The sequence below is a fragment of the Denticeps clupeoides genome, chromosome 15 (assembly GCF_900700375.1).
Source record: "Denticeps clupeoides chromosome 15, fDenClu1.1, whole genome shotgun sequence".
Classification (NCBI taxonomy): domain Eukaryota; kingdom Metazoa; phylum Chordata; class Actinopteri; order Clupeiformes; family Denticipitidae; genus Denticeps; species Denticeps clupeoides.
The window spans coordinates 6,924,174-6,940,236 of record NC_041721.1 but is presented as its reverse complement, the minus strand read 5'-3'; the positions used below and the strand labels follow the sequence as shown (position 1 = coordinate 6,940,236).

The window sequence follows — 16,063 nt, the reverse complement described above, 5'->3', positions numbered from 1 at the left end:
GAGAGACATTTTTAATATTAATTATACAAAACATCATTTTTCCATTTCCCCACCACATGGAATTATCCTCTCTTGACACTGGTTAAACAGATTTTATTATTGCAGTACAACAACAGCAACTATTTATTTTAATAAAGCAAAAAATCACAGGCAGTATGTCTCAATGGGCTAACAACCTCTAGGGACACCACTCTCTGGACACAAGGAACAACTCCCTAGAAAACTCACATGGAGAGCTTAGTAATAACTGGATTCATAACTAGTAAATGTGCAATCTGGAGCGAGCAGTTTTGGGGTTGTCTGGTTTGGCAGGAGCAACATTGTGTCCTGAGGTCAAATGCGACGTACTTGCCTTGATGTTTGAGTGTTGAGGTTTGTCTGAGTCATATCTGTAAAAATGAAACATTTTTCATCACATCAGGAGCCTTCCCCTATACCAGCTGACGTTGGGGTGTTGTCCCAGCTAAATGACAAGCTGAGACAGGGGCAGGCAAACTTTTAATAGTAGCTCTGGTAAGTCTTGCGCTGGATAAAGTGTGGAGGAACAAGGACAGATACCCCTGCATTTGTTTTTCATAAATTTTCATAAAAAATAGTTGGTTTGGTCTTAATGGGCCCAGACGGTGATCATGTTACTTACTTGAAAAGTCGAGCAGGTAGTTGTAACTTGATGTTCCAAAGTGCATACGCCCGTGTGGGTTCTTTTGGTACTCATTTTCAATATCTTGACTGGATACAGATGCTACGTTCTAGAGTCAAGAGGGTTCATGCTTAGTCATGTTCAAGAGTTAAGAACATGAATTGGTACTTTACTAGGTATTTTAATTTTATCCAGTTGTTTCATTGTATTATTTTGTGTTCCCTTTCCTGTTTTCCAAGGCTTGTCATCTAATTAGTTCACACTCCCAGAATACATGAATTCACTACTGTAATGGTGGTGCTGATACACGGAGGTACACGACTGGCCAGGAATTATGTTGTACAATGCAACCAATGATTTCAGATTCATCCCAATATCTTGGACTGTATTTGCTTTTCACTTTCTATCCTAGAAACATTTGTACTCCTTGGTTCTTCTCACCTTGACGTAGTCCTTCCATACTCCTCCGATATCTTTGAACTGCCATCGTACACCAGAAGAACTTCAAAAGGGACATTAATCCACAAATTCAATGCAGTTAAATCCAAAATTGCAGTTTATTTCCTTCTGATTACTACTTGTGCAAAATAAACCATCTGATTGCGTGCAAAGGAACAAATGCAGTACCTTGCTGTCTGCTGACTTCCCTTCTGAATCCTCCTCACGGCTCTCTGTGTGCCGAGTCGATCATTGGCCTGAAGCATCCCTGTTCAACAGAAATGACGTGATTCGAGTGGACACTGCATCAGTTCTGTATTGTTGATTAGAAAGGAAGGTGCCACACTGTTGAAGTCGAGGGTGTATGAGAAGCTTCTCGTCTTAAAGGAAATTTGTCCTTGAGGGTTTAGCTGGTACTGTTGCTCAATGTCATCGCTGTCCAGGGAGCTGTGCTGTATAAACAAGAGACGTGGACCTTTTTTTTTTTTCATTCCACTGCACATTTTAAGGTTCACTTTGAAAGATATTTACCCAATATTTTGTCAGATATTTGCCATAACTTTACTGCAACAAATTTACTGCATAAAATATTCTAAAATATATTCCAGGATTACAGTCAACCTACAGCCTAACACTGATTAAGACAATGCATAGACTTCAAATGTGAAAATTGCCCTTTTTAAACTAAAAACTTTACCAAAGAGTGGCTGTGAGTATACTTTGCATTTAAACTATTCTCATATTGTCTGAGTGCAAGGAAGCAGCAAAAGACCAAACTTAAACTCCTTAACACTTAGACTCCTTAACACTGAGAGTGTTTGTTCTATAGACACACATGCAAATGTTCGTCTTCTCTTACCGGCTTTTGGTACTCCGTCCATTGTCCTTCTTCAGCCATAAATTCCCAGAGGTAGCCAGCAGAGAGAGGCAAGGAGTAACCTGAGCTGAATGGCAAGGCACCAACATCAGAAATCAGGACCAGACCAGTAACTCAATATGCTGGAGGCCAAATGTATTGTTACTGTCACTGTCATCTCAAGCAATACCCTCTCTTCACCTGCAGTCACGGCACAGGAACGTTGCTGCATTGATGTATGCAACCATGAAACTGGTCATCTGTTCAAGTTGTATGGTGTTTTTTCAAGTGCTTCTTTGCCCTCACCTGTTCTCTGAGAGGGTTGAGTTGAGTTTTGGACGTCGCCGTACTGATTTTGTTATTCTGGTCGTCATGTTGGTTTGGGTCATAGCTGGGACACAAATTATGCAAATATTTTAATGTTTGTAGCTATCCAATCAGAATTCAGAACCTTTGTACACAAGACAGATCGTCTTTAAACATAAAAAAGAATTCCAAAACAACATCTATATTTAATCTCTAGTTGTGGCTGTGTTTTCATCAACCAGGTCTGGCTGATCTGTTATAGTGACCCCTAGCCGATGGATGATTCTTTTAAGAACAACATTCACTCCATGCTATTGTGTAACCAACAACACATATCCCTCATTCATTAGACCATACAATAATTTTGAATTCATTTAAGATGGGAACATATTTTTCATACAAATTTTCTGACTTTCACAAAAGTTATTATGACCATGAACTAGAGCTGGGCGATTAGTGGTTGTGGTAAAATTCGGGAGGATTTCAGTGATAAGCTTTGGGCATATTTTCTCGATCACAGTGATCTTAAAATGGCAGTATTAGAAAACAATTGTTAAGATGTATGTATGTGTGTGTGTTGATATATGTATATATACATAATTTTTTTTTTTTAATATCACTCAGCCCTAGCATGCTCCTCAACACACATTACTATGCCATGATGAGGTCATTCATATTTACTAATGGCACTGAAAATGTGTAATAGATTTAATGCTTAAAAGAAGAAACAGTTCACCATGAATATACCTGCAAAGTCCATTTTGTAGGAGGTTCTGCCCACCGTAAACATGAAAGTCGCCTGAGAATTCCGTCTGTATTTCTCTTCCAGGTCACTGCTGTTGACCGAACATGTTCTCCCAGCAGTCTACAAAAAGGGGAAAAAATAAGTAGGGGCATAGTGAGAGAATAGGAATAATAAAATGCACAAATAATAAGCATCAATCACAATAAATGACTGTAAATGTTATGCAAATGTCATAAATCTGATACCCATAAGCCGTATTCTTGCCAGACACTGCTGTCCTTGAAATACCATCCAATCTCCTGTGCTTGGCCTTCAGAGAAGAACGTCTGTCTTCGTACTCTAATTCTGCCTTGCGCCTCCAGCTTATCAAAATCAATGTAAATTGATCTGCAAAAAAGAGAGAAGAATATCAAGCCATCACGTCTATCCAATTATCAAGCAGACTGTCTATCTAAAATAAAGGATTGCACTTCGCTGCACCCTTACAAAGGCAAAAGTCACAGCTTTGCTCACGTACCCCAGAGTTGAGTGAATTGTTATCCCTTTGGCCCCCGGCTGGCAGTAATGCGCTTCAATGACATCGTCATGTCTGATCTGCTTCCACTGGCACCCATCAAACAGCTGCCACTCGTAAAACTGCCTAGAGGCTGAGAGAAATGTGCCTGCATTTAGGCTAACAGGACAACCACCAGCATGAAGAAGAGGACCTGAATCCAAAAAGCAGCAGTCCTGCCTTCACAGGGTTCAACAACACCGTTCAATAGGCAAATGGTGGGGAAACTAATGGCCTTCTACTGTGCGGCTGCATTTAGTGACTGGTCAGGGCAGGCATTCTCGTACATATGAAGTAAACACACATGCATAAATGTGTGGTGATACCAAGACATTACCAAAATGCATGGTGGCAACTGGTGTTAAAAACGCAACATTTTTTGTCATCTGGACGCCTGTTTTTACCATAAAACAACGCGTAAAAAAGCACACAAATGATGGCACTAACGGCCTTCCATACTTCAGTCCAAAGACCTTAAATCAATTCATCAATGATCTCTAGATGTAGTCTACTCATTTGTGAAATTGACAGCCCAGTCGCTAACAGAGAAGGATTGCAGATCTACATGCTGAGGAGGAGATCTGGACAGTCCCACAGGAGATCTCGAACTCCCTGGACTCCACCACCAAACCAACGCAGGTTGTGGGCAGGAGGTGGCTGCCGAGTACACATGTAGGAGAGTGTTATTGTTTGCAGATTCTTGATCTTGCCATGACTAAAAAGTGCTAGACTAATCTAGCAAATAATACAAATAGAAGAATGAATTGGAAAAAAGGCTGTAGCACTGTCATATGTTATATTATATTATATTAAATTATATTTTTATTTGGAGGGTGGTAGCAGCCTGGAAGGTACTACCTATGGTCCAGAAAACCACAGTCACAGGTTCAAACCCCACTTACTTACAGTTACAGTGGTGGCAAGTGGGGTTTAAGAAAGCGTAGTCGGAAGGTTGCCGGTTCGAATCCCGAACTGTCAAGGTGCCACTGACCAAGGAACCGTCCCCACACACTGCTCCCCCCAAGTCTAAAAAAAGCTGTAGCACTGTCATATATTATATTATATTTTTATTTGGAGGGTGGTAGCAGCCTGGAGCCTGGTACTGCCCACGGTCCAGAAAACCACCTGAGGAAAACCTACCTGAGGAAGACTGAAAAAGGCTGCCGCTGTTTTCGGTAAGGCGAGCCATGTTGTTTTTCTTGCATTAAAGCGAAATGAAAGATTTCACCGAGCCCTTCAGCCCCACACACACGACGAGTCTCTCAATTCGTTTCTTTGGTTTTAACCCCCTGCGGTTCGCCGACATCAGCTGGGTGTTGTGTGCTGCCTTTTTACTTTCGTTTCGGTGAAAACCGAGAGTTGCGCTTGAAAAGACTGAAACCATGAATCGCGCATCCAGATAAAAACGACATCCGGCAAAATACACCATGACCTGTTTTTGTTTGTTTGTCATAAAGGTCGCTGTGACACCGCCACCACTGGAGAGTTTATTTCCTTTAACCCCCTGCACGTTGGTTCTTCTTCATGGACATCAGCCCAGAAGATGGTTCCACGTGTACGTGTAGTGGAAATATGGATTATTGCAATTTGCTTATCAAGCAACGTCAATTTGCTTAACCGAAGCTTAATAATCTCGGAATGGGAGTGTAGTTCCCTGTAACTTTCTACTTTCCCTCAACTACGTTGTAATTGAAGTTGTACAACTGTAGATTAACTCAAAATATTTAATTATACACATTAAAAGTACATTTAAATTTAACTTGTATTGTAATGAAATTTTGAAACGAGAAGTTGTGGGAGGGACATAGTGGACATGCAGTGGCTGACCAGTATAAATTGTTCTTGAGAAGCAGATGTGTGTGTATGTGTTTTTGTGACAAGTCGCCGGGCCTGACACTGGACCAGAGTTCGGATGTTGGAGCTAGGGCGTCCGAGTTCTACATCCAGCCAGTTGAGGTTCAGTTAAACAGTATTTCTGTTGTGAGGTCCCAGTGGGTATTGGGCAGTGTGTAAGCCGAGTGGGTATTGGCCGTTTCAGTGAAATCGCGCATCCAGATAAAAACGACATCCGGCCGATTACCGGGCAAAATACACCATGACCTGTTTTTGTTTGTTTGTCATAAAGCTCGCTGCTTGGCGTGACATGGTGACACTGCCACCACTGGAGAGTTTATTTCCTTTAACCTCCTGCACGTTGGTTCTCCTTCATGGACATCAGCCCAGAAGATGGTTCCATGTGTACGTGTAGATGTCTAAACGACATCTCGTCTTGGATGGCAGCCCATCACCTCCAACTCAATCCCACCAAAACGGAACTAATATTCATTCCAGCAGATTCTTCACCACATCAGGATCTTGCTATTTACCTGGACAACTCACATCTCTCTTGTTCTACAACAGCCCGCAACCTTGGCGTAACAATAGACAACCAAATCTCCTTCTCGACTCACATCAGCAACCTTTCACGCTCATGTAGATTCCTTCTCTACAATATCAGACGAATCCGCCCTTATCTGTCAACCCAGTCCACCCAACTACTGGTTCAGTCCTTAGTAATCTCACGACCTGACTACTGCAACTCCCTTCTAGTTGGTCTACCACTATGTACCATCCGACCTCTACAACTCATACAAAATGCAACAGCACGACTAATCTGCTACGTTCCCTCCACTGGCTCCCAGTAGCTGCATGCGTCAGATTCAAAATACTGATGCTGGCCTACAAAGCCAAACATGGAGTAGCACCATCCTACCTCACAGCCCTTATTACACCTCGCACTGCACCTCGTATACTCCGAGCCTCCAGTACTGCTCATCTGGTCCCTCCATCGCTAAAGGTAAAAGGAAAACATTCATCTAGACTCTCCGTCTTGGCCCCTCGGTGGTGGAATGAACTTCCCCTCGAGGTCAGAACATCTCAGTCACTGAGCACCTTCAAACGACAGCTCAAGACCTTCCTCTTTAAAGAATATTTAGATTAAACTGTAACTTTCTTATTGTCAAACTTCTGTACAGAATCTATGACAGAGTGAATAAAAATATTGTATTCATAGTTGGGGTCCTAGTGAACCGGAATTGATCTCTTCATCGATGGTAACTTGAAAGTACGTTGTAAGTTGCTCTGGATAAGGGCGTCTGCCAAATGCCGTAAATGTAAATGTGTTGGCCCAGTGGGTATCAGCTATTGGATATTGTGCAGGTCCAGTGGGTTTTGGCCATTGTGTAGGCCCATTGGGTATCGGCCAGTGTGTAAGCCCAGTGGATATCAAGCAATGTTTAGGCCCAGTGGGTATCAGGCAGTGTGTAGACCCAATGGGTATCTGACTTTTCTTTTGTGTCCTGTAGACAGACTTTTCTGCCGCATGTCTAAATACACATGCAACATGGCAAATATCAAGAAAAAGGGACAAGTGCCTGGAAAAGGGACAAATTCAATGGATAAAGTTCGCAATGAATTGACAAGCAGACCTTTAAACTGGATCACAAAGTTGTTTGCCCCGATGCTGAACTTGTAGGTGCCAAGTCTGTTTTTCTGATACTCTGTTTCTAGTGTTGAGCTGTTCACATGTTTTGATTCCTTTAAAGAAAAAAACAACAAGATGTCTTTCCCATCATGCCATTCAAATTTCATTCTATAACCAGACACAGAATTTAATGTTATCTTACAATTTCTGAACTTAAATTTATATTAGGTTTGGAATCAATGCCTTCGTCCTGCATAAATAATAACAACATATCCACACGATTGTTAATACTTATGAGCCTTGCACTTGTTGGGTTACAAACAAACATAGTCAAAATTAAAGGGACAGATCCTAACTCTACAATGCAAAGGTTTATCCAGTGTCACATACAGTCAAGGTTTATGAATTTTCAAGATTTTAATTAAATACAGTGACCTTAATCTAGCAATTGAGGCTAAATATGATACTTTGTCATCTTTTTATTGAGGATTATTAGTCCTACTCAGGGTTGCAGCTGTCAGAGCCCATCCTCGGAAACTGGGCACAGGTCAGGGACTCACTCAAGGTGGGGCACAGTGTACACACACAAACACACACACACACATTGACTCACATGCAAACCTAAAAGTCACAACTAAGACAACTAAAAGTCACCAATTTACATAGCAGGAGGGAGCTGGAGAATCTGGTGGAAGCCCTCACCAAAATGTGGAGAGCATGTGAACTCCACAGACACAAGGTATGAGCCGGTACTCCCAACCTTGAATTTCTGAGGGCACATTGTTTTTCTGCCACACCACTGTGCAGTCCTACTTATCTAGCATTGTTAAATGAATGTGAATCCTTTACAGTCTGGTGAGTGCAGTGTTCTGGGTGTGCAGGGCATGATTTCCAAAAACAACTTGTAGAGGTATATCATGAACTAAGGTGGCAAGTGGGGTTTAAGAAAGCGTAGTCGGAAGGTTGCCGGTTCGAATCCCGAACTGTTCCCCCCAAGTCTAAAAAAAGCTGTAGCACTGTCATATATTATATTATATTTTTATTTGGAGGGTGGTAGCAGCCTGGAGCCTGGTACTGCCCACGGTCCAGAAAACCACCTGAGGAAAACCTACCTGAGGAAGACTGAAAAAGGCCGCCGCTGTTTTCGGTAAGGCGAGCCATGTTGTTTTTCTTGCATTAAAGCGAAATGAAAGATTTCACCGAGCCCTTCAGCCCCACACACACGACGAGTCTCTCAATTCGTTTCTTTGGTTTTAACCCCCTGCGGTTCGCCGACATCAGCTGGGTGTTGTGTGCTGCCTTTTTACTTTCGTTTCGGTGAAAACCGAGAGTTGCGCTTGAAAAGACTGAAACCATGAATCGCGCATCCAGATAAAAACGACATCCGGCAAAATACACCATGACCTGTTTTTGTTTGTTTGTCATAAAGGTCGCTGCGACACCGCCACCACTGGAGAGTTTATTTCCTTTAACCCCCTGCACGTTGGTTCTTCTTCATGGACATCAGCCCAGAAGATGGTTCCACGTGTACGTGTAGTGGAAATATGGATTATTGCAATTTGCTTATCAAGCAACGTCAATTTGCTTAACCGAAGCTTAATAATCTCGGAATGGGAGTGTAGTTCCCTGTAACTTTCTACTTTCCCTCAACTACGTTGTAATTGAAGTTGTACAACTGTAGATTAACTCAAAATATTTAATTATACACATTAAAAGTACATTTAAATTTAACTTGTATTGTAATGAAATTTTGAAACGAGAAGTTGTGGGAGGGACATAGTGGACATGCAGTGGCTGACCAGTATAAATTGTTCTTGAGAAGCAGGTGTGTGTGTATGTGTTTTTGTGACAAGTCGCCGGGCCTGACACTGGACCAGAGTTCGGATGTTGGAGCTAGGGCGTCCGAGTTCTACATCCAGCCAGTTGAGGTTCAGTTAAACAGTATTTCTGTTGTGAGGTCCCAGTGGGTATTGGGCAGTGTGTAAGCCGAGTGGGTATTGGCCGTTTTGGTGAAATCGCGCATCCAGATAAAAACGACATCCGGCCGATTACCGGGCAAAATACACCATGACCTGTTTTTGTTTGTTTGTCATAAAGCTCGCTGCTTGGCGTGACATGGTGACACTGCCACCACTGGAGAGTTTATTTCCTTTAACCTCCTGCACGTTGGTTCTCCTTCATGGACATCAGCCCAGAAGATGGTTCCATGTGTACGTGTAGATGTCTAAACGACATCTCGTCTTGGATGGCAGCCCATCACCTCCAACTCAATCCCACCAAAACGGAACTAATATTCATTCCAGCAGATTCTTCACCACATCAGGATCTTGCTATTTACCTGGACAACTCACATCTCTCTTGTTCTACAACAGCCCGCAACCTTGGCGTAACAATAGACAACCAAATCTCCTTCTCGACTCACATCAGCAACCTTTCACGCTCATGTAGATTCCTTCTCTACAATATCAGACGAATCCGCCCTTATCTGTCAACCCAGTCCACCCAACTACTGGTTCAGTCCTTAGTAACCTCACGACCTGACTACTGCAACTCCCTTCTAGTTGGTCTACCACTATGTACCATCTGACCTCTACAACTCATACAAAATGCAACAGCACGACTGATCTGCTACGTTCCCTCCACTGGCTCCCAGTAGCTGCATGCGTCAGATTCAAAATACTGATGCTGGCCTACAAAGCCAAACATGGAGTAGCACCATCCTACCTCACAGCCCTTATTACACCTCACACTGCACCTCGTATACTCCGAGCCTCCAGTACTGCTCGTCTGGTCCCTCCATCGCTAAAGGTAAAAGGAAAACATTCATCTAGACTCTCCGTCTTGGCCCCTCGGTGGTGGAATGATCTTCCCCTCGAGGTCAGAACATCTCAGTCACTGAGCACCTTCAAACGACAGCTCAAGACCTTCCTCTTTAAAGAATATTTAGATTAAATTGTAACTTTCTTATTGTCAAACTTCTGTACAGAATCTATAACAGAGTGAATAAAAATATTGTATTCATAGTTGGGGTCCTAGTGAACCGGAATTGATCTCTTCATCGATGGTAACTTGAAAGCACGTTGTAAGTTGCTCTGGATAAGGGCGTCTGCCAAATGCCGTAAATGTAAATGTGTTGGCCCAGTGGGTATCAGCTATTGGATATTGTGCAGGTCCAGTGGGTTTTGGACATTGTTTAGACCCAGTGGGTTTCACCCAGTGTGTAAGCCGAGTGGGTATTGGCCAGTGTGTAGGCCCAGTGGGTATCGGCTATCATCTAGTGTTTAGGCCCAGTGGCTATTGGCCATTGTGTAGGCCCATTGGGTATCGGCCAGTGTGTAAGCCCAGTGGATATCAAGCAATGTTTAGGCCCAGTGGGTATCAGGCAGTGTGTAGACCCAATGGGTATCGACCAGCGTTTATGCCCAATGGGTATCGACCAGCATTTAGGCCCAGTGGGTATCGCCCAGTGCTAAGGCCCAGTGGGTATCAGCCAGTGTGTAGGCCCAATGGGTATCAACCAGTGTTTAGGCCCAGTGAGTATTGACCAGTGTTTAGGCCCAATGGGTATCGGCCAGTGTGTAGGCCCTGTGGGTATCAGGCAGAGTGTGTAGGCCCAGTGGGTATGAGCCTAGACGCAGCATTCAGTACAGAAAAAAAGGGACATGCAACAATATTTTGCTCATTTTCATAATGTGCAGACTTTTGAACAACCACTTGAACCACTTTTGTAAGTACACTGTAATAATGTAATAACAAAAAATTGCCTAAATGCAATATATAACATTTAATAAACATTCCTGAGCTGAATACCTTAAAACGAGAACAAAGTACTAGGAAAGCCAGTTGTTTTAGCAAAGGCATTTCACTGGAAAAGAACAAATAACACAGATTGCAAATAACAAACCTTTTTATTAATAATCACTTTCCATTCCCTAAATTCCATTTCCTAAAATGTCTTGAAAATACAGATTTCGTTATGCATATCAGCAAGCATTCTTGGCAGTGTCACGCAGAACTATCCCTGTTGTACATTCCGATAAATGACTGGAGGCAAGTCCAAAGGTGAGCTGATGCACTGTTGTGCAGGCTTGTATCATGGAATGGACGTTAAAACAACAACCCACACTCAACGCATTTTCTCCCAAGAAAATGGGATCCCAAGCTCTACTGAGCTTCAATGTCAGCACTGGTCACAGAGCAGTTTGTGTCAGTTCCTCTCTGACAACAAAGAGACAGAAATAAGTTCAAATGAATTCAAGCATTGGAATGAACAGAATAATGGAACAAATTGATGGAAGTGGTCCACCAACTGGACCTAGCGGGCTTCATTTTGTGCTTACCCTATGTTTGAAGTCATACCACTGGGAGCCAGATCCTTTAAACTGCCACAAAGGAGCTCTGGAGGAAAGGTTCAGCCAACTCATGCTCTTGTTCAAACTATTTAAAAACAGATATTTTAATACAGTTTATTAAGAATTCATGTCACACAACCTCATGGTAAGATAATAATTTCATTGGTCATACACCAATGTTTCGGTTTGTTACTCCTTTTGGTGTCTTGCTATCATGAGGTGATTTAGGTGTTTTTATACTTTAATACAAGTAAAATGTAAAACCAACAAAAATGTCCTTTTTGTTCTGGGGGCAGAAAATCCACATCCCTTCCGCTACTAAATTCATCTTCTTATGATGCTTACGTCCAACATGAGCTGTGTGTAAAATGTGCAGACTTGGTTGTTGTTGGTCAAAATAGCAAAGCGCCAACATTGTGCCCAGACACACCTCATTTAAACATGGCTCCAACCATCCCAAACCATGCATTAGTTTTACAACAGTGCGTCTCCAGAAACTGGGCAGACAGCACAAAGAGGGGTTTAAAAGTGTACATTGGCCTAGCGGTTAATGAAGCGGCCCCGTAATCAGAAGGTTGCCGGTTTGAATCCCGATCCGCCAAGGTGCCACTGAGCAAAGCACCGTCCCCACACACTGCTCCCCGGCTGTCATGGCTGCTCACTGCTCACCAAGGGTGATGGTTAAAAGCAGAGGACACATTTTGTTGTGTCACCGTGTGCTGTGCTGCAGTGTTTTACAATGACAATCACTTAATCTTCACTAAAACATTGAAAAGATTTAGCATAATAAACTATCAATTACCTTCCTCCACTCTTAGCATCCACATATTTTGGACGTCGTCTGACTTTTCTTTTGTGTCCTGTAGACAGACTTTTCTGACGCATGTCTAAATACACATGCAACATGGCAAATGTCAAGAAAAAGGGACAAGTGCCTGGAAAAGGGACAAATTCAATGGATAAAGTTCGCAATGAATTGACAAGCAGACCTTTAAACTGGATCACAAAGTTGTTTGCCCCGATGCTGAACTTGTAGGTGCCAAGTCTGTTTTTCTGATACTCTGTTTCTAGTGTTGAGCTGTTCACATGTTTTGATTCCTTTAAAGAAAAAAACAACAAGATGTCTTTCCCATCATGCCATTCAAATTTCATTCTATAACCAGACACAGAATTTAATGTCATCTTTCAATTTCTGCTCTTAAATTTATATTAGGTTTGGAATCAATGCCTCCTGCATAAATAATAACAACATATCCACACGATTGTTAATACTTATGAGCCTTGTACTTGTTGGGTTATAAACAAACATAGTCAAAATTAAAGGGACAGATCCTAACTCTACAATGCAAAGGTTTGTCCAGTGTCACATACAGTCAAGGTTTATGAATTTTCAAGATTTTAATTAAATACAGTGACCTTAATCTAGCAATTGAGGCTAAATATGATACTTTGTCATCTTTTTATTGAGGATTATTAGTCCTACTCAGGGTTGCAGCTGTCAGGGCCCATCCTCGGACACTGGGCACAGGTCAGGGACTCATTCATGGTGGGGCACAGTGTACACACACAAACACACACACACATTGACTCACATGCAAACCTAAAAGTCACAACTAAGACAACTAAAAGTCACCAATTTACATAGCAGGAGGGAGCTGGAGAATCTGGTGGAAGCCCTCACCAAAATGTGGAGAGCATGTGAACTCCACAGACACAAGGTATGAGCCGGTACTCCCAACCTTGTTTTTCTGCCACACCACTGTGCAGTCCTACTTATCTAGCATTGTTAAATGAATGTGAATCCTTTACAGTCTGGTGAGTGCAGTGTTCTGGGTGTGCAGGGCATGATTTCCAAAAACAACTTGTAGAGGTATATCATGAACTAAGGTGAAGACCTCAAAAAATCTAACCATAAAAATTTCTAAAGCAGAAATTCTTTAAACCAATGCAAGGAATGTGATAAGACAAGAAACAGGGCGAGGAAAAGTTGTTCTAGAATTGACACAGTTTCATATTAGGCTAAGTCACAGTATAATGCTGAATACACTTCCTCACCTCAACTGAACAGATGTTTTAGGTCATGTTCAAGAAGAAATCCAGAAATCTCCAAAGCATTACCAAAGCTTAAAGCTGATACATCAGTGTTCTATGACCTTGGTTCTCAAACTTGTGGTACTCCCTCTGGCCAGTAGTAGATTATTGTTGTGTGTTTAATTGTAGTCTAGTTATAATTAGTAAATCCTCAGTGTAGTATAGTTAATATGCTAGTCAATAATAAATATCGATTACAGGAATATAATTATAACAAATTAAATGTAATGTCAAAGATAGTTTTAAAGCTTTCCTAGTTTGTGTTCAGTAAATAAATGCTGTCTCTGTTCCCATGTCCATTTTTTCATCTATGGGGGTTCTGGGATTGCACACAGACCTTCTCTCCATACTGCTGCCAGCCATGATTGTTCATGTAATGCCATAGCCATTGTGTGTGCTTGGAACCCCGACGCCGCACTTTGATGTTGGTTTTCTTCAGGACCTGCATATGTTGAAAATCAATGTAGATTGCCCTGCAGTATGTGTATGTGTGTAAAAAAAAGGCCCAAAGGTCAGTGACACTTTACATTTTTACATGGCATTGCTGTGGTCTAATATTAAATCTACAGAGTAAATCTACTCACCCATGGCTTGTGTTATAAATCCTGATGCCTTTTACACCAGGCAGGGAATACTGGGCCTCCAGGATATGGTCATTTGCAATGTTCCTCCACCCACTTCCAAAGTCCAGCTGCCATCGGTATGGCCGACCATCATCACTATCACTCTCTGAAACAGTATATTACAAATCCTCACGCACTGTAATACACACAATAATAAACATTTCTCACTGGTACAAAATCCATTGTTATGCGTTGTTCCATTATATAATGTAGAAACCACATGATCTCAATACTTAATAATTTTTAAACAAAAAAGACATGGCAAAGGGGATGTATGCTACATTCTTGTGCAATTTGATGCTTACAAAAATTATGACATTTTTAAAATATACTCCAAACAAGATAAGGTGCTGTTGAGCAAGAGATTTTGTCTCATTGGACCTCACTGCACCATGTCCTATAGTTTATGGAAGTTCACAAGATATGTAGCATTTATTTCTCTTAAGCAATTTCCTTTGGTATAAATATGCTTCAAGTCAGATACACTCTTCTGCTCTGATTCCATTTGCATTTAAATGTAAAATAGTTTGCACATGAATATTAATCCACGCCTACCACTTGACGAGGATCTTCTCCTGGAACTCCTTCGACCCCGTTGCTTAGATTTTTTTCTTCTCTCTACGTCGCGACTTCTACCTCCATGGCCTTCATCACCAGAGTCTGTGACATGCTTTAGGCGACACTTGGCACCATAGCGACAACTACTTTCCCAGGAATATTTGCAGACATGCAAGTTGGGACAACTTTTTCCTTTTTTACATCCACCTTTGTTGTAGAACACACAAGGCTATGAGAAAAAAAATAAAATAAAATGAGCAGAGACACAAGAGACATTTATCGTTGTGCAGGTTTGTAGATGAGACCATGATTAAAGTTCATCTTCAGCAAAATACAAAAGACACACACAGCTGTCAAATGATCATCAGGATAAATATTGTTCCATATTTTTATGAACATTTCATCATACTGTTATACGCTTCAAAATTAAAAGGGAAATATACTTAATTGTAAAGTGCAGCCCACAAACGTGGTCTATGTATTAAACCAGAGACCTTTGGTGAGTTGTAGGCAGCCTCAGTGGCGCCTTCTGGATTCGAACCGGCAACCTTCCGATTACGGGTCCGCTTCCTTACCAGCTAGGCAACCACTGCTGGTCGAAAGGTTCGGGTAAACGATTGTGTCCATTTTGATGTGTAATTGAAGGTTTAATGAAGTTTAGAATAAATCAGTAATTCTAGGTAAATAGCCCTGCATTTGTCAACCCAGGTAAACACCGACCTTGCGGTTTTCTTCGTTCCGAATCGAACCGGGGGAGTCGCTGTCCGAATCCGAATCCGAAACCGAACTGGACTCGGAAGTGTAATCCGGAGACTCGCTGTCGGCGCCACCCGATCGGTCCAGTTCATCAAAACCATCATCTACACAAGTTACGGGATCAATTTGATATCATAATTATGATAATTATGATAATAATGGACACTTCTTGTTTACTTCAATAAATACATTTCGAGTCGTCTGATTGAACGACGGTTCAAAAAAACAAATTTAGCAGAAATATTAGGTTTTCGGAATTAGGAATAAACTATGCACGTATTTACAGAATTTTAAATCCACGAACTACCTGCTTTATGTTGAATTAGGCCGAAAACGTACCTGCGGGTGAGAAGTTCGATGCCATCGCCCTGTTTGAACTCGAAAGAGAAGATTCGAGCTGCGATTCATCTCGCTTTCGCTTTCGATTCTCCTGATTTGCTGATTAACTCGTTTGCACAGATATGCGGTAAACAGCCGAGCATCAGAAACATCTTATCCTGAGCGTCTTCAGTAGGTCAACGTGCATTATTTTAAACACTTATTATTAACATTATTAAAACACTGATATTTATGTGTGGCGCCATGTGAGTTCCAATTTCATTTGTGTTTAATTTGAATTCCTTAGAAATTGAATAATTGATTTTTTGATATTATGTTTTTATTTATATTGGTTTAAGCCTTG

General features: G+C 41.6%; 1 protein-coding gene across 1 annotated transcript; it reads right to left on the bottom strand.

Annotated features, from left to right (window-relative positions):
- Window positions 1-155: 155 nt before the first annotated feature.
- Window positions 156-15,798, bottom strand: LOC114765196 (uncharacterized). The gene is made up of 21 exons (XM_028955277.1): window positions 15,721-15,798; window positions 15,346-15,485; window positions 14,623-14,854; window positions 14,029-14,173; window positions 13,782-13,917; window positions 12,343-12,451; window positions 12,156-12,240; window positions 11,342-11,438; window positions 11,170-11,219; window positions 10,812-10,866; window positions 8,114-8,171; window positions 3,503-3,632; window positions 3,231-3,372; window positions 2,988-3,105; window positions 2,241-2,325; window positions 1,938-2,022; window positions 1,425-1,530; window positions 1,268-1,346; window positions 1,082-1,142; window positions 641-749; window positions 156-389 (listed from the first exon to the last, which is right to left on the bottom strand). Exons 1-21 carry the CDS (start codon window positions 15,743-15,745, stop codon window positions 334-336), a joined length of 2,103 nt encoding a protein of 700 aa, XP_028811110.1. The 5' UTR covers window positions 15,746-15,798; the 3' UTR covers window positions 156-333.
- Window positions 15,799-16,063: the final 265 nt, after the last annotated feature.

What these genes read in the sequence shown, in the direction of transcription:
- LOC114765196 (XM_028955277.1), bottom strand. Translation starts at nt 15,745, where the DNA reads ATGGCATCGAACTTCTCACCCGCAG. An exon ending in TACTTTGTTCTCGTTTTAAG is followed by an intron (nt 8,172 to 10,811) that starts GTATTCAGCTCA and finishes CTTTAATGCAAG; the next exon opens with AAAAACAACATGGCTCGCCT. An exon ending in GGAAGTCAGCAGACAGCAAG is followed by an intron (nt 1,143 to 1,267) that starts GTACTGCATTTG and finishes TCCCTTTTGAAG; the next exon opens with TTCTTCTGGTGTACGATGGC.